This window comes from Protopterus annectens, chromosome 11.part0, assembly GCF_019279795.1.
Source record: "Protopterus annectens isolate FY-2018-M chromosome 11.part0, PAN1.0, whole genome shotgun sequence".
In the NCBI taxonomy this organism is placed as follows: domain Eukaryota; kingdom Metazoa; phylum Chordata; order Ceratodontiformes; family Protopteridae; genus Protopterus; species Protopterus annectens.
In genome coordinates, this window is record NC_056745.1 from 879,113,314 (window position 1) to 879,135,972 (window position 22,659).

The 22,659-nt window shown below is 43.2% G+C and overlaps 1 protein-coding gene across 6 annotated transcripts in view; it reads left to right on the plus strand.

The window, feature by feature from the left end:
• The window catches only part of USP15 (ubiquitin specific peptidase 15), a 2,212,142-nt gene that overhangs the window by 1,847,164 nt on the left and 342,319 nt on the right, over window positions 1-22,659 (plus strand). For all 6 annotated transcript variants that reach the window (XM_044088286.1, XM_044088282.1, XM_044088284.1 and 3 more), the window contains one exon: window positions 21,482-21,757. In XM_044088286.1, the coding sequence (XP_043944221.1) occupies window positions 21,482-21,757 (276 nt within the window). The remainder of the gene's footprint in view (window positions 1-21,481; window positions 21,758-22,659) is intronic.

Below are 22,659 nucleotides of genomic sequence, written 5' to 3' on the forward strand. Positions count from 1 at the left end.
ACATTTATGGTAAGTGTACACAACTGTACTATCTTTCTAGCGTGCAAATTCAGAACAGACAATATGATGGCTTTTCTTCCAACAGAAAACATTCTGTTCCTCACTTCCTTCTTAGAAAACCTTCTGCTTCTCTCCTCCATTACAGCCAGGGAGATGTTTTTCATGTTTCACTCTTGCAGTCATTACATTTGGGTTATCTGCCTGCAGGTAGCCCTCAGCCGGCCTGAATACCAGAGCCTTCGGATTTCTGCGCCAGATGCTGTCTCTTCTTCCATGACGTTGGATCGTCAGGGGTATAAAACATGCAGCCAATGCCATTACATCAGTCTTTCTTGCCGTGCAGTGCCCAAAGCAGAATCAGTTTGCAAGTGCTGGTTGGCTGACTCTTGAAATTTTTGTTTTCGAGTTTCAGACCCGAAGTCTTCAAAAAAGCTAAGTAGCCCATTGGAGATCCTTTTTCTTGCTCTAACCAATGTCCGTAAAAGTTAACAACTATCTTACCTGTGGAAAGCAAATACCTCATAGATATTTTCATTCTTACTGCATCCCCTGCTGATGCCCAAACCACGACGTCCCTCATCTGTTTTGTGCCTTATTCAACACCCGAGCTATCCGTCGTTGGGCTATTTTTGCAGCTAATTATTTTCGTACTCATTCTATGTACTCCGAAATGGCTTCATCAAGCCATCTGACTACCGATCTTCCAAAAAAAAGTAAGGATAAAGACAGAGACAGACCGCATAGGTCCAAAACTGCCAACAGCGCTTCCGTTAAGCTAGTCGCCAGTCTGCCAGTACTCAGTGAGGTGCTTCCACAGCCCCTGATACCTGCTACGTCTGATTTGCAGGCCTCTACTGAGACCCATTCGGATTCCAGTATGCCACAAGATGCTGCTTCGACTATGGAACCTGCGGATGTCTCTAACTTGGATGGGCCCGGAGCTGCTGTGCAGTCACCGGCTTCTTCATAGGTTCATAGGTAGGTACTAGGCTATCGGCCCAAGGGCCTACGTAAGCCTAGCCAACAAGGTTCCATGGCTTACGCCACCCATGAAAGTTATTTTCCTGTGCCACTGTCGAGCAGAGACACAGAAGTGATCCCCGGGGTGTATTTCCTATTTCCCATCCACTCATCAAGATTTGTCTTGAAGAGTGGCTAATGAAGAACTTTGCTTGACATAGATGGGTAGCTTGTTCCAGAGTATAGGAAGTCTCTGGGACAGGAATCTATCCCTCCAGCATATCCTGTTTATTGTGGTGACAAGGTTTAGGTCCCTAGAGCATGTAGCTCAGAGGGATTGGGATTTCTTTAGTTGTAGCATGTCCAACAGCTCTGGGTTTGATATAGCTTTATATGTTAGGCGGAGATCACCTCAAAGTAGGCGACATGTTACGGAGTAAAGCTGGAGTTTTTTGAGGTGGTCAGTGTGTAGGGCATTTGTTTGAGGCCAGTAATCCTCTTTGTGAGGTACTTCTGTGGCCTTTCCAGCTGCTGCAGATGTCTTGTGAGGTACATTCCAAAGGGGGCGTTGTACACTATAATGGGTCTAATGAGTGTCGAGTAGAGGGGAACAATGACCTCTTTTTTCCTGGATGAGAACCCTTTTATGATGAGGTGTGCCACGTAGAAGGACTTCCTGACTACTGTGGTGATGTGACTATCAGAGGAGAGACTACTGTCCACCTGGGTCGCAAGGTCTCTTATCACACATTCGGTGTTAAGTAGATTGCTGCCTATGTGGTAGTTCATGAGTACAGAGTTTTTACCAAAGGGGATGATGCTGCACTTTTTGGCATTGAGCTTGAGGCCATGGCTCTGACACCAGGCATCTGTCTCAGTGTGAGACCCTTCTGTAGGATGTCCACATCATTTGGGGACTTGATTATGGCTCCTAGTTTGCAGTCATCTGCGAACTTCATTAGCCAGAGGCCTTCTGTGTTAGCCTGTACTTCAGAGAAGTAGATACCAAACAGGAGAGGTCCCAGGACAGAAACCTGTGGTACTCCACTTGTCACTGCTTTGAGGTCAGATTTGGAGTCTGCAACTTTTACAGTGTAGGTTCTGTCAGTGAACCAGTTGGCAACCCATCTTGTGATGTAGGGATTTATACCTAGTTTTGTGAGTTTACCTATAATTCCAGAATGGGGGGTGGTGTCGAAAGCCTTGGCAAGGTCAAGATAGGCTGTGTGAACCACCTTACCCTCATCCACGGCTTTGACTGCCTCAAAGAAGTCGATCAGGTTCAGGAGACATGATCTGCCTTTCACAAACCAAAAAAAAATCCGATGTATTCAGGCATACAGACATTCATATTAAACCGACGCCATAATTTTCATCCAGGCCTAAAACTCACACCACGCCTAGAAAACGATGACCAAACTGCAGGCCCAGGCCCATATGCCTAAAAAACAAATGCTTAGAATGGCTGAAGACCTCATTACCTTGATTAGGGGAAGCCAGCCTTCCCCCTCTAAGAGACCTAGAACTGAGTTTCTTTCTGATTGTTCTGATCAGGAATCAGATTTTTCTGCTCCTTCTGATTACCAGGATTTGCCCTTGTCCACTTAAGAGGATTCTGATGCAGAGAATTTCATTCCCTCTGCTTCCCCTCCAGAAGATTTTTCTTTCGGCGAAACCTTGCGCACTCAGTGAGCATTTCCGCTGGGAAAGCCAGGATTACTCTGACTCCAGAAAGAGGCTTAGGGAATTCTTACTCCTACCTCATCACAGGCCTTTAGCTATCCCTCCTGTTCTGGACATTGTAGATGGTGCTTTCTTGGAATCTAGCCTTTCCCCAGACACTTTACCTCCAGCTCCCAGAAAACCTGACCGGTATTGCAGAGTACCTGACTCTCAAGTTCCTCTTCAAGAATCCTTCTGTGGATCCAGAGACCATTTCCCGAGGACCAAAAGGCATTAAGGCTACTGCTGCCAAAAGTCCTACCCCTTCTGATAGAGATTCTAAAGCCTTAGACAGATGGGGTAAGGAGGTATACACTTCTGCTACTTTGGTCATCAGGGCTTTAAATTGCCAGTTTCATATGTTAAAGTATCAGCAGCATGTTAAGGGGCTACTTAAACAGATAATTATGTTGATTCCTGACTGTACTGAACACAAAGAATTACAGGAATTAATGCATTCTGCAGAACAAGTTAGTAAACATGCTTTGCAATGTGGTTTTGACCCTTTAGATTCATCTTGCAGTGCTGCTGTCACTGGGTCTGTACTTAGAAGGCATGCTTGGCTTAAGGAACAAAACTTGCCAGATCATGTAAAAGCTAAATTACTGGATGCTCCCTTAAACCGAGATTGCCTTTTTGGCAACAAAGCAGAAGTCCTCAAAAGGATGGAGGAAAAAGCTAAAGCTATGTAAACTGTTAAAGATTTCCTACAAGTACAGCCTCCCAGATTCAGTAGGCATTGGTCTTCTAAGAACTGGTCCTTTCCAGTCCCTTCTAGGCCTTTTCAGTCCAAACCCAGGAACAGCAGACCACCTAGGCTAGAGTCTCAGGTTTCGCACAAACCTAAGCAGTGGGAGGCTCCCACTTCCAAAGCAGGGAGGAAAAAGCTAAAGCTATGTAAACTGTTAAAGATTTCCTACAAGTACAGCCTCCCAGATTCAGTAGGCATTGGTCTTCTAAGAACTGGTCCTTTCCAGTCCCTTCTAGGCCTTTTCAGTCCAAACCCAGGAACAGCAGACCACCTAGGCTAGAGTCTCAGGTTTCGCACAAACCTAAGCAGTGGGAGGCTCCCACTTCCAAAGCAGGGAGTAGTAAGCCCACTCGCCTATGGAAAAATGGCACAATGACTTAACCTTAACCCTTTCAAGCCCTGCTCTACTACCTGCTCCCTTAGGGGGAAAGCTCGCCCTGCATGCAAAAAAACTGGGAACTCATTACCCAGGACAGTTGGGTTTTGAACATAGTTTCCCAAGGATACAGATTCCACTTCCACACCCTACCAACTCCAAATGGTTGGCCAGACCTACCCCCAAATCAATGGGCAGAGGCCCAACAGCAGTTTCTCTCTCTCCTCAATATCAGGGCTATTCAGCCTGTCCCAACAGAACAAAGGGGACAGGGCTTTTATTCAAGACTTTATCTGGTACCTAGAAAAGATGACAACTGGCGTCCTATCCTGGACCTCTCTAATCTCAACACCGTTCTGGTAGTTTCAAAATTCAGAATGCTAACTCTGCAACAGCTTCTTCCCTTGCTAGCCAAGGATGCCTGGCGGGCAACCCTAGACTTAAAGGAAGCTTACCTGCACATCCCAATAAGGTAATCATGCAGGAAATACCTACGCTTCAGGGCAGGCTCCATGCAGTATCAGTTCTCCGCACTTCCCTTTGGCTTATCTACTGCGCCCAGGGTATTCGCAAAGTGCCTAGCTCCAGCCATTGTATTTTGCAGGCAGAGAAATATTCAAATTTACCCATATTTAGACGATTGTCTGATTCAGGCAGAAAGCCAGGACTTGCTATTACAACACCAGGCATTCGTAAAGAAACGTCTAACCTCACTGGGGTTACACCATCAACGAAAAGAAATCTCACGTAGTACCCTGCCAGCAGATTGTATTCCTGGGAACAAGCTTGAAGACAACTTCCCAGATGGCATTCCTCACTCCAGAGAAACAAGTTTACTTGACCTACTTCAAACTATTGGCCACAAAAACCCAGCTATCTGCAAGGAAAATGCTGCAAGCCCTGGGGTTCATGGCCTTTTGCATTTTACTAATTCCATATGCAAGACTGCATTTGAGGAAACTCCAATGGTATCTAAAAAGCCTATGGTATCAACATTCTCAGGACCTTTTATCTATCATTCCTTGTATCAAGAGAGTTCCTTTGGTGGGTAGAGGCCTGCTACCACAACAAGGGACTCCCTTTCACTCTACCCCCTGCCGCCCAAACCCTAACAACAGATGCATCAGACTATGTATGGGGGGCTCACATGGCAGGGCAGTGCATTCAGGGCAAATGGAACCCGATACAGATGCACCTGCATATCAATCAAAAAGAAATGTTAGCTGTACAGAATGCTCTGACAGCCTTCAAAGACTGTATTCTTCCAGGACAACTATTGGTAAAGACAGACAACACCACAGTTATGTGGTACATAAACAAGCAGGGGAGAACCCACTCGTACCCTCTCTTCAGGCTAGCCATGGCTCTGTGGAACACGGCCTTGAGCTATCAAGTACACCTACAAGCTCAATTCCTGCAGGCATACTAAATTCAGTAGCAGACGACTTAAGCAGAAATCTCATGGACCCACACGAATGGAAACTAGAAGCCAAAATATTCAACCTTTTGAGGAACAAATGAGGAACTCCAGAGATAGACCTGTTTGCTTCCCCTCAGAACTTCCAATTGAACAAATTCTGCACAAGAACTCCCCAAAGCCAAGCTTGGAAAGTGGATGCCCTGTCCTTTACCTGGGAAAGCCTCTCAGTTTATGCCTTTCACCCCTCTGCCTCTACTCTCGAAGGTTCTACTAAAGATCAAACAGGACAAGCCAAGGACAATACTGATTGCACCAGACTGACCACGCCAGCACTGGTACCCCCTGTTGGCAAGTATGGCACAGCTACAACCATGGCACCTGCCTAAGTCCCCTTCCCTGCTGTCCCAGCAGGCGGGCCAGATTCTGCACCCTCAGCTTCAAACTCTGAACCTTGCAGCCTGGCTAATTCCTTGAGCTCTCCATTCCCATCCCTCAATAAGCAGGTACTGGATGCCATTCTGGATGCAAGGAAGCCTAGTACTAGAAAATCCTATCCTGAAAAGTGGAAATGATACTGCTCCTGGAGCCTGGCTCAGGGGATGGGTACAACGGTGCCCAGCTTACCTCAGATTCTACAGTACTTAACAGAAGTGCCTCACAGGGGCCTATCCTTCTCGTCAATTAAAATTCATGCCTCTACCATTTCAGCACATTATAACACAGAGCCACCCCTTTTCTCTCACCCCTTACTAATGCAATTCCTTAGAGGGGCCAAAAATTTAAGACCCTCCAGGAGAGCTCCCACTCCAGCCTGGGACCTTAACTTTGTATTGGAAAAGCTCACACTTCCCCCCTTTGAACCAGTGGCTACAGCTGAGTTGAAATTGCTTTATTGAAAAACAGCCTTCCTTCTAGCCATCACTTCAGCAAGAAGAGAGTCTGAATTACAGGCCTTCATGGCAGTGGAACCCTTCATTGTCTTCCATGCGGACAGGGTTTCCCTCAGGACTAACCCTTCCTTTATGCCCAAGGTGGTGTCTTCTGTGGCACTAAATCAGTCCATTCATTTGCCTACTTTTTTCCCTAATCCACAAAACAAAGGGGAACGAATACTGCACTCTCTGGACGTGCTCAGACAACTTAGATTCTATTTGGACAGGACTAAGCCTACCAGAAAATCTGAGAAGCTGCTAGTTAGCTTTACTGCAGGGGCAGAGGGAAAGGCCATTTCAAAGTAAACCATTTCCAAATGGATAGCCCATTGCATTCCTTTTTGCTAAAAGCGCTATGGAAAACCTACCCCACAGGGGATAAGATCACATTCCACCAGGGCTGCATCTACCTCTGCGGCAGTTCTCAGAGGGGTCCCTACCAGGGACATCCTAGAAGCTGCTTCCTGGAGCTCTGTACATACCTTCACCAAGCATTACCACTTGCCAATCTTTTCTAAATCCAGAGCTGGATTTGCCACTGCAGTCTTGCAGGGATTAATAGCTGGCCCTAATGCTCTTTAACTTCCTCCTCCCTTCCTTAACTTTAGGAATCAACCCAAATGTGATGACTGCAACAGTGAAACACAAAGAACATAGTATAGTTGTGTACACTTACCGTAAATGTAGATGTTCGTGTGTATTCACTGTTGCAGTCCTGGATACCCTCCCTCCAGCCCCCTGACTTCTCTTGGCTGTACCTTTCCTTCTTATTTGGTATATTTATTATTTCTGGTGTATTTGCTTTTTGATGAGGGTGTACCATACCATATAATTGCTTCCTATTGTTGGGGCACCTGACATCTTGGGCAAGAAAAACTGATGTAACGGCGTCGGCTGCATGTTTTATACCCCCTGACAACCTGAAATCATGGAAGAAGAGACAGCATCCGAAGCAGAAATCCGAAGGCTCTGGTATTTAGGCCGGCTGAGGGCTACCTGCAGGCAGATAACCCAAATGTGATGACTGCAACAATGAATACACTCGAACATCTACATTTATGGTAAGTGTACACAACTGTACTTTTCTGAGACTTCTAGGTTTTTATGGCATCCACAGTACCCATGATGCCTTTTGCAAAACTCCACATGAAGAAATTTCAGTGGCAACCAAAATCAGTTTGGATGCAGCATGCACACCCTCTGGAGTTTGTGATCCCTCTTCTCCCATGCCTAAAATCCGAGCTTCTGTGGATTCAGCAGTTTACTCTGAATCCAGGACTTCCTTTTCAGCTGCCCCAGCCAACTCAAGAGTTTTCTTAGATGCCTCAAACATAGGTTGGGGGGGGGGGGGCAGCCTTTGCATCAAAGAAGGTACGGGGCTTTTGGTCTCATTCACAAAGGAAAGGGCTTATCAATATAAAGGAGATGAGGGCTCTTATTCTAGCCCTACAGGCTTTTCATCCTCTCTTTCAACCAGGTCCTCTGAAAGTGTTTACGGAGAACACCGCAGTTCTCTGGCATGTCAACAAATGGGGGGGGGGGGACAAATTCTTACCTTCTTTGCAGGTTAGCTCTCATGACATGGGATTTGGCAGTTCAGTACAAGGTGACTCTTTAAGTGATTTACATCCCATCCGCTCAAAACATTGTGGCAGACACACTAATTAGGTCCATGACTCAATCCCACAAATGGATGCTTCACAGGGATGTGTTTTGTGGGCTTGGTCCATTGGCAGGATACTCCTCTTCTGGATCGGTTTGCCTCCCCTCTGAACAGACAACAACTATTTTGTATCAGAGTCCCACATCATCTGGCTTGTAAGGTGGATGCCCTATGTTTTCCATTGAATGGGATGTTTCTTTATGTATTCCCCCCTTTCCTCTCAATCAAAACGTCCTGATCAAAATTCAGCAGGACAAACCAAAAATCTTTATGGTGACTCCCTTTTGGCTAAGATAGCATTGGTTCCCTCCTCTTCTGCATTTAGCCAAGGGCAATCATCACGTTACCTCACAAAGTGGTCTTGCTCACACAGGACAAGGGACCTCTGCTTCATCCACTTTTGTCAACCTTACAACTGACTCTGTGGGTGATCAACTTTTGATTCCTTTCAGACACCTTTGCTCAGAGGATGTGCTTTTAGGGTTCTGCAAGAATCCAGGAAGCCCAATACTAGAAAATCTTACTTATCCAAATAGAAGAGTTTTTCAATTTGGTGTCTTTCACGAAATCTGGATCCATTTTCAGTGGATGTTCCAGTGGTTCTTTCTTACTTGTGTGAGTTACTTAAGAGTGGTTTGGCTTATTTATCAGTGAAAGTTCACTTGTCAGCCATTTCTGCATGTCTGCCATTATCTCTACCTTAGGCTTCCAGATTGGAAGTAAAACTTTATCTTAACTCATTACATCCGAGTAACGCTTCCAGGTGCATTTGCAGTTAACTCCTACTGATGCTTCTAGGCGTCAAATATTGCTTATTCGAATTTGCATCGTAGCTGTGGTAAGCTGGAAACTTGCATCGCAGCACAGTCTTACCTCTTCAGGCTATCTGCATTCCATCAGAGCAAAATGTTATCACAGACAAGGACAAGGACAGAGCCTTATGAAAGGAAACTGAACCCTGGGGGTTTCCAGGAATTGATCTAATTTGTATGGAAATTCTAAAATAGATCTTTTTGCCTCCATTCACAACCGACAATTAAAAGACTACTCCAGCAGGATTCATTGCACCCTACAAGGAAGACATTCCCATGGTAGGGAATGTTCCTGTTTGCCACTCATAACCAGGGTCATTCTAAGATAAAGAATCCCCAAAGATAAATATGGTGATTCCCTTTTGGCCCAGGCAAGAGTGGTTCTCCCTTCTCTTTAAAATGGCAAGGGCAGTTACCAACACGTGTCAGGAGTTGTTTGATACATCCCAGTTTTCATCTTTCTATATTGACTGTCCAGATGATGATTTCCGAGGACTTATAGCTGATACTTTGAGACTAAGAAACAAGAAAATAATTTATGGATAATTGGAAAAGATTTTCTAGTTGGTGCCAAAATAAGAACCAGGACCCTTTTTAGGTCCAGGTGCCTCTGGTTCTACAACATTTGTGAGTTACTATCCTCTGGCCTTCCTTACTCTTCTGTCAAGATTCACCTCTCAGCCATGTTTGATTTTTTTTATTTCTGTCCAGCCTCAAGTCAAACTATTTTTTGAAAGAGATTCTGCTTTTCTGTTAACCTAGGAAACAGGTGGCTCCTTCTTGGAATTTCAATTTTGTTCTAGAAATATTTCAACCTTTTCCATCTGATCCAGCTTAGGAAGTTGATTTGAAGTTCTTAACCTGGAAAACAATGTTACTTGATGCTCTGATATCTGCAAGAAGAGTATCAGAGTTAAAAGCTTTTATAGCGAGTCAACCTTATCTCACTTTTCATTAAGGTAGGGCATCTTTGAAAACAAACCCTTCTTTTATGTTTAAGGTTGTTCGAGTGTACTTTGAGTCAAGCTATTCATCTTCTTGTCTTTTTCCAGATCCAGAAAAATAAGGGAGAAAGGATTTTATATACTCTGGATGTTCACAGGCAACTCTGATACTGTGTTGACAGGACTAAAAACCTTTCAGGAGTTCATATCAGCTATTTTTCCTGTGATGGTAAAAAGGGAAAATGTATCAAAACAAACAGTTAAAAGTGGTTGTCTCATGCTATTGTTTTTGGTTCCCTTCATCATAACAAGTCACTTCCAGGCAAGGTTAGGGACCATTCTAACAGGTCTTTGGCCTCTTCTGTGGAATTTTGGAAAGGGGAGGACTCGAAGTATTCTAGAGGCAGCGACTTGGTCCTCTGTGCATACTTTTACAAAGCATTACAAATTAGATACCTTTTCCAGATCCAAAGCAGGTTTTACGACGACTGTTTTACTGGGGCTCCTAGACTGATCCTTCTTCCTTCCCCCTTTCTTTGTTAGTACTGGTAATCTACCCATATGGCTTAGGCTACCACAACAGTGATCTAATGATGACTATAGTACAGTTGTGTAAGTAAACTTACCATAACAGTAGTTCAAATAGATAATTGTTGCACTAGCGATACCCTGCCTCCTTTTTTATGTTTTTTGCCAGGGTGGGAGTATTTTTATTTAATGTTTTTCCTTGCATTTACCTAATAGACAGGGATTTAGCCTCCCTCACTCTGAGGCAAGAAAGAGGTTTGCAACCTTAACCACTAACTTTATACTGCTCTCCTTGAGACCTTCAATAGTTAGGGTATGTGGAAGGTGTCCTAAAGCTTTAGTTGCTGGCCGGTTAACCCCTATAACTTAGGCTACTGCAGCAGTGATTTGTTCGAACCTCTGTCATGGTATGTTAACTTACACAACTGTACTTTCCATTTATACCCTAATGTAAAAACTAGTACTCTGAAAAAAAAAAACTGCTAGGTTTAGTCCTGTTTTGTACTAAATAGATCTCTCTCTCTCTCTATACATGCATATATATATATATATATATATATATATATATGTGTGTGTGTGTGTGTGTGTAAGTATTTGTAGATATATTTATATATTTAGATAGATATGGGGTTCAACTTAAAACAAACACCTAAGCTGTCTACCTCCAAATCACTTCTGACAGTCATTGCCAGAAGACTAGACAGGCAGGCATCAGATAAAAACAGAAGTAACATGTCAGTGGTGTTTGTGTACAGTATTCCTTTCCTGAAAAACTGTTTTTTTCTTGTGGATATTTCAGCAGCTAGATGGATCTTGGAATCTTCAGGCCTTAATTTGCTTAAAGAAAAAAAAAACATAAACTGCTCTTCCCAAGAATTCTCATGAATATGGTGTTTCAAAAGACTTTGCCCTTCTTTCATTCCTAAGGTAGTATCTGAATTTAATCTGAAATTTTCTATCAGTTCCCCATTATTACATCCAAACTTGTACAGGTAACAAAGGTGTAATTGCAACAGAACCAAGCCATTTAGGCAAAAAAAAAAAGCAGTTTGCTTCCTTTATGCTTGAAGTATCAAAAAGACCAATATCCACATGGTAGAATAGTTGACCACCATGGCAAATCCTGGATGGCAAAGTAAAGAACACAGTACCGGAGTAGTGGCTATTTCTGCTTCTGCCATATTCAGGAATGTTCCATCATGTAGCTTTCATGAGGTAGCCACCTGGTCTTTCATCCACACCTTCTCCTAGCACAACAAACTAGACCAGGAGCAGAGTAGTCTTTGTGCAGCAATAGTACTAAAAGGGATGCTGTAGCCTCCTCCCTTGGTCTGGGATCAAGTTGCATGCAGACTGTTTGGCATTGTCAATGTATAGGACTGCACTAGTGATCCCCGCAGTGAACTTAATACATCTGTGTGAAAAACTAATCATAACAGTGAGTGTTTGAGTAGGGGAAATCACTGGTGCCGTAGAAGCTGTTACCACCCCTGCTTGTTATTTTGCTCTCTTTGACTCCACTCCCGTTTGCTAGAGGACTGGTTTGCACATTCCTTATCTGTTGAACCTTAATCAAACAAGGAATAGGTGGGATATATGTTCATCTGGACTCTTAAGAAGTAGAAGCTATCTAGGTGGACTCTTCAGTTTTGAGGTTTTATTGAGTATGTGGTGAGACATACCTTTATGTATTTGAAACTCCATCCCCATACTGTTTCTCCCAAAATTGCAAATGTAAATATAATTTTCTGTGCTCTTATTTGATATCGATTCTACTTAGCCCACACCATCTGGATGTTAATTTCTGTTGGTTATGACTACATAATGCTTTTATGCATAACTTTTGCATTGTTCAAGACCAAATTAAAGCATCTCTGAACCCTCCATAGCATTTCATATTTGGTCCCATCTCCACCACATTGTAAACAGACTTAATGTTATAAAAGTTGACCACATCTTAAGATGTATGTTGAAATCTCAAGTTAAAATTCATGCAAGTCCTTATTTCCTAAGTACTTTTAAAACATTTACAGTATACAAATGAAAGCCAAATAGCAAATCAGAATGCTGTTAATATTATCAGTGTGCTGTAATAAATATAATTAAAATTAAATTGCAGACAAACTTATAGGTAATGACTATAAATAATTGAACACATCTTTACAGAAAGAACAGATCACTACTAGAATATACAAAGAGCAGTAAAACTAAGTCAGGTCATTAGAACAGTTGCAGAATACATTGGCATCTAAACTAGCTATTGAATTATGACAATAGTGCCATTTCTGTCTCACATAACATGAAACAAGTTAAGATGATAGTAAACTGACATTAAATAGCCAGGTAACCCAAGTAACAAAACTATAGACAAACGTCACAGCGAACTTAACCACCATTACCATAGTTAAATTCACATTGACAGATTTGTACACAAAATATATACAAAGTCCATTGTGTCTTTACAAATGAAGCAAGTCCAGTTTTACACATCAAAATGATTAACATTTACCCAATAATTAAAATAGGCTTCTCTTAAGTCCCGGAAAGGAAATAAGAAATGAAATTAAAATTCCAGACAAATATTGCATTGACTGCTAAGGCAACTAAGTATCAAGCTGATGAATGATTGCTGCAGTGGTAAAGCCAAATGGATACCTCCCATGTAGGGATCAGTGCACCACAGAACAAGAACTCTAAGTTGCCAAACATCACAAATACACAGATTCTTAAGATACACTTGAAAACCCTCATGAATGTTCAGAGGAGTTGCCATGGTGAGCTTGACCGTAAGAAAAGCATATTCAGAGATCCATAGTTTCATTTGTAGACACGTCTAGTCTTTTGACATCATATGTTGTATAAATACATTTGTAGTACAAAAGTGATTCTTCATCAGAATAAAGTATATTTGTGAGAGAGACTAATCCATAGCTCTGTCATGGAGAAGATATTTGCACTTAATTGTTTTTTCCTCCTTTTCCTTCCTGTTTTTTTTCACAATTTTAGCTCTTTTGCTTCTCCTACAAGAATGTTTCTTGAGTATTTATTTTATTTTTATAAGACTGTAAGTGTTCTGGTTCCTCATACATGTCTGTAGGTCCAGACTGTGGTTATATTGAATGTTGCCTTATTCTAGAATCGAAGATGTATACAAGTTTTGCTGAACTATGAAAAGTTTGCATCTTCCAGTTCAATCTTTAATCTGTCACTCCAGTCATGTACTCATATGCCTATGTCTAGTCACATTTCATTAAAATAAAAATGCAGTAAAGTAGATAATGCGTAAGACAGCCAATTGCAAAGTGAAAATTGAACAAGAGGAAAGCTTAAAAAGTCTCATGGACCAGTGAAGGCTTTATAAAAAATGATGAGCTTCTAGTTATTCTAAAGAAGAAAGTCTACAATGATCAGCTCCTGCAGGCGCCAGTGTAGTTTATGCTATATGAACTGCCAGTGGCAGTTTTCACAGGAGCCAAGATAGTGAATCCAGATTGTCAAATGCTTGAAAAATAAAATACGTTTGTGAAAGCAAGGTCAGAGAAGGAGTAGTTGCTGTCATCATGGAAACAGAGTACTTGAGTGTTTCCAGGTACTGATGATTTGTTTGTTAAGCCCTTATTTTGTGATTTACTGCACAGATTACATCAGATTTTTGACATATAGTCATTCTTCCTTAGCAGGAGTAAAATTAGATCAGCTACCAATATAATTAATATCTCTCAAAGAGGAAGAAAATTTATTTTATTTTATTTATTTTTTCAGGGAGGAGCAGTCCCCTCCCCTGCAGCACCTTTCATTTAAATACAGTAATCCCATGCTTGTGCAACTATGGGTTAAGTGTAGAGACCCCTAAATGGATAACTTATTTCCTCTCAAAATCTCCCAGCATTGAAACTTGAAGCCAGAATTGTTGAACTTTGTCTAAACTCTGTATAGATTTGCAACTTTCCAAAACTAGCGGTCAATAAAAAAGTGTTGTAGAACATGTTAGATCACTGTATCCATTTAAACTTATTATTTGTTGTAATGAAATTATTTCCTGATGACTTCAAAGATCATCTACTGTGTCAACTCACCATAACAATATCTATCTTTGCATTCATACCAATAAATGTATAAAGAGGTGTTAAGAAGCTACAAGTTGAAATACATGAGAGAAGTGTGAGTGTTCTTGTTAAAGGTTGAAGGGAGGTGATGGGAATTTACAGAATTAAAACAGAAAAACACAACTTTTAAGGCGTTTATCAATGTAACAGCACAGCCCACAATCCATACTAGTAATCTTGGATGTTCTTTGTGTTTCACTGTTGCAGTCATCACACTTGGGTTATCTGCCTGCAGGTAGCCCTCAGTCGGCCCAAATACCAGAGACATAGTATTTCTGTGTCGGATGCTGTCGCTCCAGGACAGACGTCAGGTCGTCAGGGGTATAAAAACAGGCAGCCGATGCCATTACATCAGTCTTTATTGCCGAGGAACCTGAAGCAGAAGCAATTCGCAAGTGCCGGTCGGCCTCTACCTGAATTTTCGTTTACGAATTGAGTAATCCTGAATTCTTCTAAAGCTAAGTACCCTGTTGGGGATCCTTTTTTCTTGCTCTAACTGATGTCAGAAAAAATTAACAATTGTCTTGCCTGTGGAAAGCAAATACCACACGTAGATTTTCATTCTAACTGCTTCACTTGTTTAGGCCCAGACCACGACGTACGTCGCTGTCGGTTTTGTGCATTGTTCAACGCCCGAACCATTCGTCGTCTGGCTCTCTTTGTCGCTGAATTCTTTCATTCTCGATTTCTGTATTCCGAAATGGCTTCGGTAAGCCATCCAACGATCGATATTCCGAAAAAACGTAAGGATAAAGATAGAGACAAACCACATAGGTCCAAAGCTGCCGACGACACTTTCGTTAAGCTAGTCACCAGTTCGCTGGTACTCTGTGAGGTGCTTTTGCAGCCCCTGATGCCCACTTCAGTGGATTTGCAGGCCTCTACTGAGACCCATTCGGAGTCCGATATGCCGCGAGACTCTTCGACTATGGAACCTGTGGATGTGTCTACCTTGGATGGGTCCAGAGCCGCTGTGCAAGCACCGGCTTCTGAGGCAGTTCTTCGCTCAGCCGATGACTTCTTTTTTTATCTAAAACTACCGAGTTTCTTAGGCCTAGAGTACACGCTACGCCTAGAAAACAGACGACCAAAGCACATGCTTCTACTCCCATGCCACAACGACAAATGCTTAGAATGGCAGAAGACCTTATTACACTGATTAGGGGAAGTCAGCCTTCCCCTGCTAAAAGGAAAAGAGACCAGTCCCCTGCAGCTTCAACATACCAGGAGTCCGATGACTGTGAGGTGTCTGATTATGAAGACATGCCCTTATCTGCTTATGAAGATTCAGATGCAGAGGAATCCATTCCCTCTGCCTCTCCTCCAGAGGATTTTTCTTTTGGTGAAACCTTACATACTTTAAGAGCATTTCCACTGGGAATGCCAAGACTATCCTCAGTCCAAAAAGAGACTCGGAGAATTCCTAGATTTGCCACAGCACAGGCCTTTAGCAATACCCCCTATCCTGGAAGTTGTTGATGTTTTTATGGAATCCAGTCTTACTCCTGATACTTTACCTCCTGCTCCTAGGAAACCAGACAGGTACTACAGAGTACCTGACACACACAAATTTCTTTTCAAGAATCCTAGTGCTGACCCAGAGATAATTTCCCAGGGGCCTAAAGGTATCAAGGCAACTACAGCCAAGAATCCCACCTTTTCGGATAGGGATTCCAGAGCTTTGGACAGATGGGGGTAAGAAGGTATATACCTCTGCAACTCTTGCTGTTAGGGCATTGAATTGTCATTTTCACATGCTGAGGTACCAGCAACGTCTTATGGAACTTATTAAACAAAAAGTAGCTACCTTTACAGACTGTGCAGAAAATAAAGAATTGCAGGAGCTTATGCACTCTGCAAGCCAAGTCAGCAAGCATACTTTTCAGTGTGGCTTTGACGCCCTAGAAGCATCTTGCAGGGCAGCAGTCACCGGATCTGTGCTGAGAAGACATGCTTGGCTCAAGGAGCAGACATTGCCAGACCATGTCAAATCAAAGTTACTAGACGCTCCTTTGAACAAGGACAGTTTGGCAACAAAGCAGAAGAGGTTCTTAAAAAGATGGAAGAAAAAGCTAAGTCTATGCAGACTGTTAAAGAAATCTTACAAGTGCATCCCACTAGATTCAGTAGGTATTGCCCTTCCAAACACTGGTCCTTTCCAGCCCCCACCAGGACATCTGAAGCCAGACCCAGGGGAAACAGACCACACCCAGACTACAGTCTCACGGTATGCAGAGATCTAAGCAATGTAGTGCCCCCACACCCAAAGCAGGGAGTGGTAAGCCACCTCCTTACGGAAAAAACCCACAATGACTTCTCTACTCCGCTCCCCATCCCTGCCCAATTGCTGGGGCCCCTAGGAGGAAAGCTTGCCCTTCATGCAAAAAACTGGATGTCCCTTACACAAGACCGATGGGTCCTCAACATTGTATCCCAGTGGTACAAATTTTACTTCCACTCGCTGCCAACCTTGAGAAGGTTCCCAGACCTTCCTCCAAACCAGTGGACAGATGCTCAAAGCCAAGTTCTTTCCCTGCTCTCCATCAGAGCTATTCAGCCGGTTCCAGTAGAGCAGATATGTCAAGGTTTCTATTCCAGACTTTCCTAGTACCCTGAAGAGAGGGCTCTTTGTGCCCAATCCTGGATCTTTCAATTCTCAAGACCTTCCTGGTGGTACCAAAATTCAAAATGCTTACCCTGCAACAGCTTCTACCTATGCTAGCCAAGGATGCCTGGTTAGTCACCCTAGACTTAAAAGAAGCCTATCTGCTCTCATCCCTATAAGGGAGTCATGCAGGAATTATCTACGTTTCAGGGCCGGATCTATGCATTATCAGTTCTCTGCACTTCCCTTTGGCTTATCCACTGCACCCATAGCATTCACAAAATGCCTGGCTCCAGCCATTGCTTACTGCAGGCAGAGAAATATCCAAATTTACCCGTACTTGGACGACTGCCTAATTCAGGTGGACAGTTAGGAATTGCTGTTGCAGCACCTGACATTTGTGAAAAACCTTCTCACTTCCTTGGGGTACACCATCAACGAAAAGAAATCAAAACTGGTAACCAGTCAAAAGATTGTATTCCTGAAACAAGCTTGGACACAACATCCCAGATTTGCTTCCTCACTTCAGAAAAACAAGTCTGGCAGCCTACTTCAAACAAATGGCCACCAGAACCCAGCTATCTGCAAGACAAATACTGCAGGCCATAGGGTTCATGGCCTGATATATACTGCTAATTCCATTTGCAAGACTGCATATGATTAAACTTCAGTGGTACTTAAGTCTTTGGTGCCAACATTCTCAGGACCTAGAAACAGTCATTCCTATCATACCCTGTCTAAGGACAGAGCTTCTTTGGTGGGCAGAAGCATGCAACCACAACAAGGGAGTGCCCTTAACTCAACCCCATGCCGTCCAGACCCTAACCACAGACGCATCAGACTATGCCTGGGGAGCACACATGGACGGCAAATTCATTCAGGGCCATTGGAGCCCAAGTCAAATTCATCTGCACATCAACCAGAAAGAGATGCTAGCTGTGCAGAACGCCCTGACAGCTTTCGGATCCATACTCTTTCCAGGACAACTTCTAATAAAAACAGACAACATCACAGTTATGTGATACATCAGCAGGCAGGGGGGAACCCACTTTGCAGGTTAGCCATGGCCCTATGGAACATGGCCTTGGACATGCAAGTCCATCTGCAAGCTCAATTCCTGCCAGGCAAACAAAACTCACTGGCAGACGACTTAAGCAGAAATCTCATAGACCCACACGAGTGGCAATTGGAGCCCAGCACCTTCAACCTTCTAATTCAGAAATGGGGGATCCCAGAGGTGGATCTTTGCCTCCCCTACAACCACCAGCTCAGCAAATTCTGCACCAGGAACCCTCACAGCAGGGCCTGGAAAGTGGATGCCCTTTCTTTTCAGTGAGTAAATCTCTGTGCCTTTCCTGCTTTGCATCTTCTCTCAAGAGTATTACTCAAGGTAAGACAGGACAGACCAAGGACAATTCTGATTGTCCTGGACTGGCCATGCCAGCACTGGTACCCACTCCTGCGCAGCCTGTCACCCTGGCACCTACAACAGAATTCAACCCTGCTCTCTCAACAGGAGGGACTGATTTTGCACCTGCAACTGCAAACCCTAAATCTTGCATCCTGGCTTATTCCTTGAATTCTCCCCCAGCAACCCTAAGCAAACAGGTGTTGGACATCATTCTTGAAGCCAGAAGACCCAGTACAAGAAAATCCTATGCTGATAAGTGGAAAAGGTACTGCTCCTAGATTCAGTCTAAAGGAGAGGACACAACTCTGCCCTCCCTGCCTCTAATCCTGGATTTCTTAGCAGATCTACTCTACAGAGGCCTGTCCTTCTCCTCCATTAAGATACATGCCTCAGCCATTTCGGCTCATTACAATACGGAGCCACCTCTCTTCTCGTACCCTCTTATCAAACAATTCCTGAGAGGGGCAGACAACTTAAGGCCACCTAGGAGAGCACCCAGCCCTGCTTGGGACCTTAACTTTGTACTGGAAAAGCTCACTCTTCCCCCCTTTGAACCTGCAGCGTTAGCAGAGTTAAAATTCCTCTCTTGGAAAACAGCCTTGCTTCTGGCCATCACTTCAGCTAGAAGAGTGTCTGAGCTTACAAGCACTTATGGCTGTGGAACCCTTCATTATTTTCCATGCTGACAGCGTTTCCCTCAGGACTAACAATTCCTTTATGCCTAAAGTGGTGTCCAGCGTGGCTGTAAACCAATCCATCCATTTGGCAACTTTCTTCCCTAATCCTTAGAATAAAGGGGAAAGGATCCTGCACTTCATGGACGTGCACAGACAGCTCGGATGCTGCCTTGATAGGTCTAAGCCTTCAGAAAATCTAACCAGTTACTAGTCAGCTTTGCAACAGGGGCAGAAGGCAAGACCATTTCAAAACAGTTTCCAAATGGATAGCACACTGCATCCATATCTGCTACAAGCACCATGGAAAACCAACCACTCAGGGGGTCAGAACACATTCCACTAGGGCAACTTGTACCTCTAGAGCATTTCTCAGGGGAGTCCCTACCAGGGACATCCTGGAAGCTGCTACCGGTACACACCTTCACCAAGCATTACCACCTGCCTATCTTTTCCAAATCCAGGGCAGGTTTTGCAACAGCATTCCTGCAAGGCATACTAGCCAGCCCTAACTCTGCTTGACTGCCCCCACCCTTCCTCAGCTTTGGGAATCCACCCAAGTGTGATGGCTGCAGCAGTGAAACACCAAGAACATAGCACAGTTGTGTACACTTACCATAAATGTGGATGTTCCCATGTATTCAGTGTTGCAGCCCTGGTGTCCTTTTCTCCAGCCCCCTGGTCTCTCTTTCTTTCCTCTCTATGGCTATTACTCACCACTTTCAGGAGTATTGGTATTTACTTTTTACTGGTGGTGTTTTCCCCACCATAACTTAGCTCTCTCTTTGGGGGGCTCCTGACATTTGGGGCAAGAAAAACTGATGTAATGACATTGGCTGCCTATTTTTATACCCCTAACGACCTGGCGTCAGTCCTGGAGCAACAGCATCTGACGCAGAAATACTAAGTATCTGGTATCCGGGCCGACTGAGGGCTAGAGCCATGGGCTCAAGCTTAATGCCAAAAAATGTATAGTTATCCCCTTTGGAAAAAAACATGTACCCATGAACTACCACATAGGTGGCAGGACACTAAACATCGAAAGTGTGATGAGAGACTTAGGGACACAAGTGAACAGTGGTCTCACTTTCGATAACCACATTGCCACAACAGTCAGGAAATTCTTCTATGTGGCACACCTTATCACTAAGGGCTTTTCATCCAGAAAAAAGGAGGTCATTGTCCCACTGTACTCATCCCTCATTAGACCCATTATAGAGTATAATGCCCCATTTGGTATGTACCTCACAAAACATCTGCAACAGCTGGAAAGGCCACAGAAATACCTCACTAAAAGAATTACAGGCCTAAAGCAGATGCCATATGCTGACCATCTGAAAAAACTCCAGCTATACTCTGTGGTGTATCGTCTACTCAGAGGCGATCTCTGCTTAACATAAGGCCATGTCAAACCCTGAGCTGTTGGTCATGCCCCACTTAAAGAAATCCCAATCCCTCAGAGCCACACGCTCCAGGGATCTAAACCTTATCATCACAATGAACAAAACATGCTGGAGGGATAGGTTCCTGACCCAGAGACTCCCCATACTCCGGAATAGACTGCCCATACATGTCAAGCAGAGCGCCTCATTGGCCCTCTTCAAAAGGAACCTTGATGATTGGATGGGAGTTAGGAAATTCACCCCGGGGATCATGTCAGTCGCCCTGCTAGACAGGGGACCAGAGAAGTAAATATTGTGGGAAAAAATTTCCAGGGAATTTTTATGGCTAGGCTTGCATAGGCCTTAGGGCCGATAGCCTAGTACCAACCTCTGAACCTACCTGCAGGCAGATAATCCAAGTGTGATGACTGCAACAGTGAATACACTGGAACATCCACATTTATGGTAAGTGTACACAACTGTACTTTCTAGAAGAGTCTTGGGGCAAGTCATGGGACATGGTATCCCAGGGACACTGAGCTACGGACTGTGGTATGTGGTCTGGAAATCCGCTAGTAATTATAAGGTCATATATGGCAGACAGCATAATGAACTACAGTGTGCGATGTCCTCTTTGCATGCCTGACATCTGTTGGTTCCATAGAAAGCAAGAAAAAAACCTTGACTGTGTACAAGTAGCAATTGATATTTTGCTGAATTTGTAGTTGAAAACAGTCATGTTCTTGAATTGTGCATGGAAGGATGCTTTGCTTTGATTTCCATGTGATTCTTAATAAATAGAAGCAGGTTTGGTGTTAGCTAAGTGAATTGGTATGAGATGTCAGGAGGATGTTAAAATTACAATAAAAACGGACCAGAAGCAGAATTTAAACATCAACCAGAATCAGCATTTGAACATCAGCAGTAGTAGCTGGCAAAGATGCATTTTTATGGGTAAATATCCCTTATTTAAGGAAGACTTCACAGATGTAGTTTTTTTTTTAAATTGAGAAGTAAGAGTTAAGTATAAACGTGTTTCATTGCTCAGCTTTTAGTTACTACACCTGCTTTTATGCTTTTAGCATTTTTGTGTGTGTAGTAACATTTCACCAAGAAAGAAAAGTAACCAAATTACAGTAGAGTGCTCCAAAATAATAATAATACATACTTTCTTACCTTCTGTTTGCCATTTCAGGTGAAATGGAGACAGATGAACAAGATGATGAGTCCAGTCAAGATCAAGAATTGCCATCGGAAAATGAAAACAGCCAATCAGAAGACTCTGTAGGTGGAGATAATGACTCTGAGAATGGAATACTTAGTGATGATATTTGTAAAGGTCAGCAAACTACGGGACACAAAAAACAGTTGTTTACATTCCAGTTTATTAACTTTGGCAACAGTGACCTTATCTACATCAAAGATGATACACGACAGATCCAATTTGATGATAGACATCTGAGACTAGATGGTAAGTATTGATCAGTAGAGTAGGTATTTCCTTTTTCAGATTATTTCATATATATTCCGTTTAGGTTTTGTTTAAAAGGTTCTGTATTTTTGCATAATTAAGTAACTGATGATTAGTTTTAGTCATTTGTCCATGAAAAGTTATTAACAGCTGTTGCTACAGTTTTTTATGGGCAAATTAAATACCTGTCTTGGAATGTTAAGGCTTGCTTTTACTGTCATTTTGTAACTTGTAGATTAATTTTATAGTACTCTTGCTCTTTATAGCTTAGCATTAATTATCTGATGTTCATCTTGTTTCACTGTTGCAGTCCTTACAAAATGGGTTATCCGGCTCCCGGTAGCCCATAGTCAGCCAGAATACCAAAGTCCTTGGTATATGAAGTCATCTGCCTTCAGTTTAGGCCTGACGTCAGGTACAAAAGAAGGCAGCCAACGCCATTTCCTCAGTCTTTCTTGCTGCGGCGCCCAAAGCAGATGCATTTTCCACGAGTGCCAGTCGGCCGAGTACCTTCTTTTTGTATTCAGACTTAGTTGAATACATCCTCAGATAAGTACCCCATTGGGGGGACCCTCTTTTCTTGCTTTAACGAATGTCAGAGAAAGTTAATAACTGTCTTGCCTGTGGAAAACAAATTCCGCACCGTGATTTTCACTCCTATTGTATTACTTGTTTGGGCCTTGAGCACAACGTCCCTAATTGTGTTCTCTGTGCTTCTTTCAACCTGCTTACCATACGCCGTAGAGCTAGGATCTTGTTCAAGCATTTCAGAGTTTGGCCTAAGTTTGTCGGTATAGCGTCTTCTGGTCTCCCGACTTCAGATGTTCCTAAGAAGCACAAGGATAAGGACCGCGACAGGCTTTGGGTCAAATTAGCCGACGATTTCCCTAAGTTGGTTATCG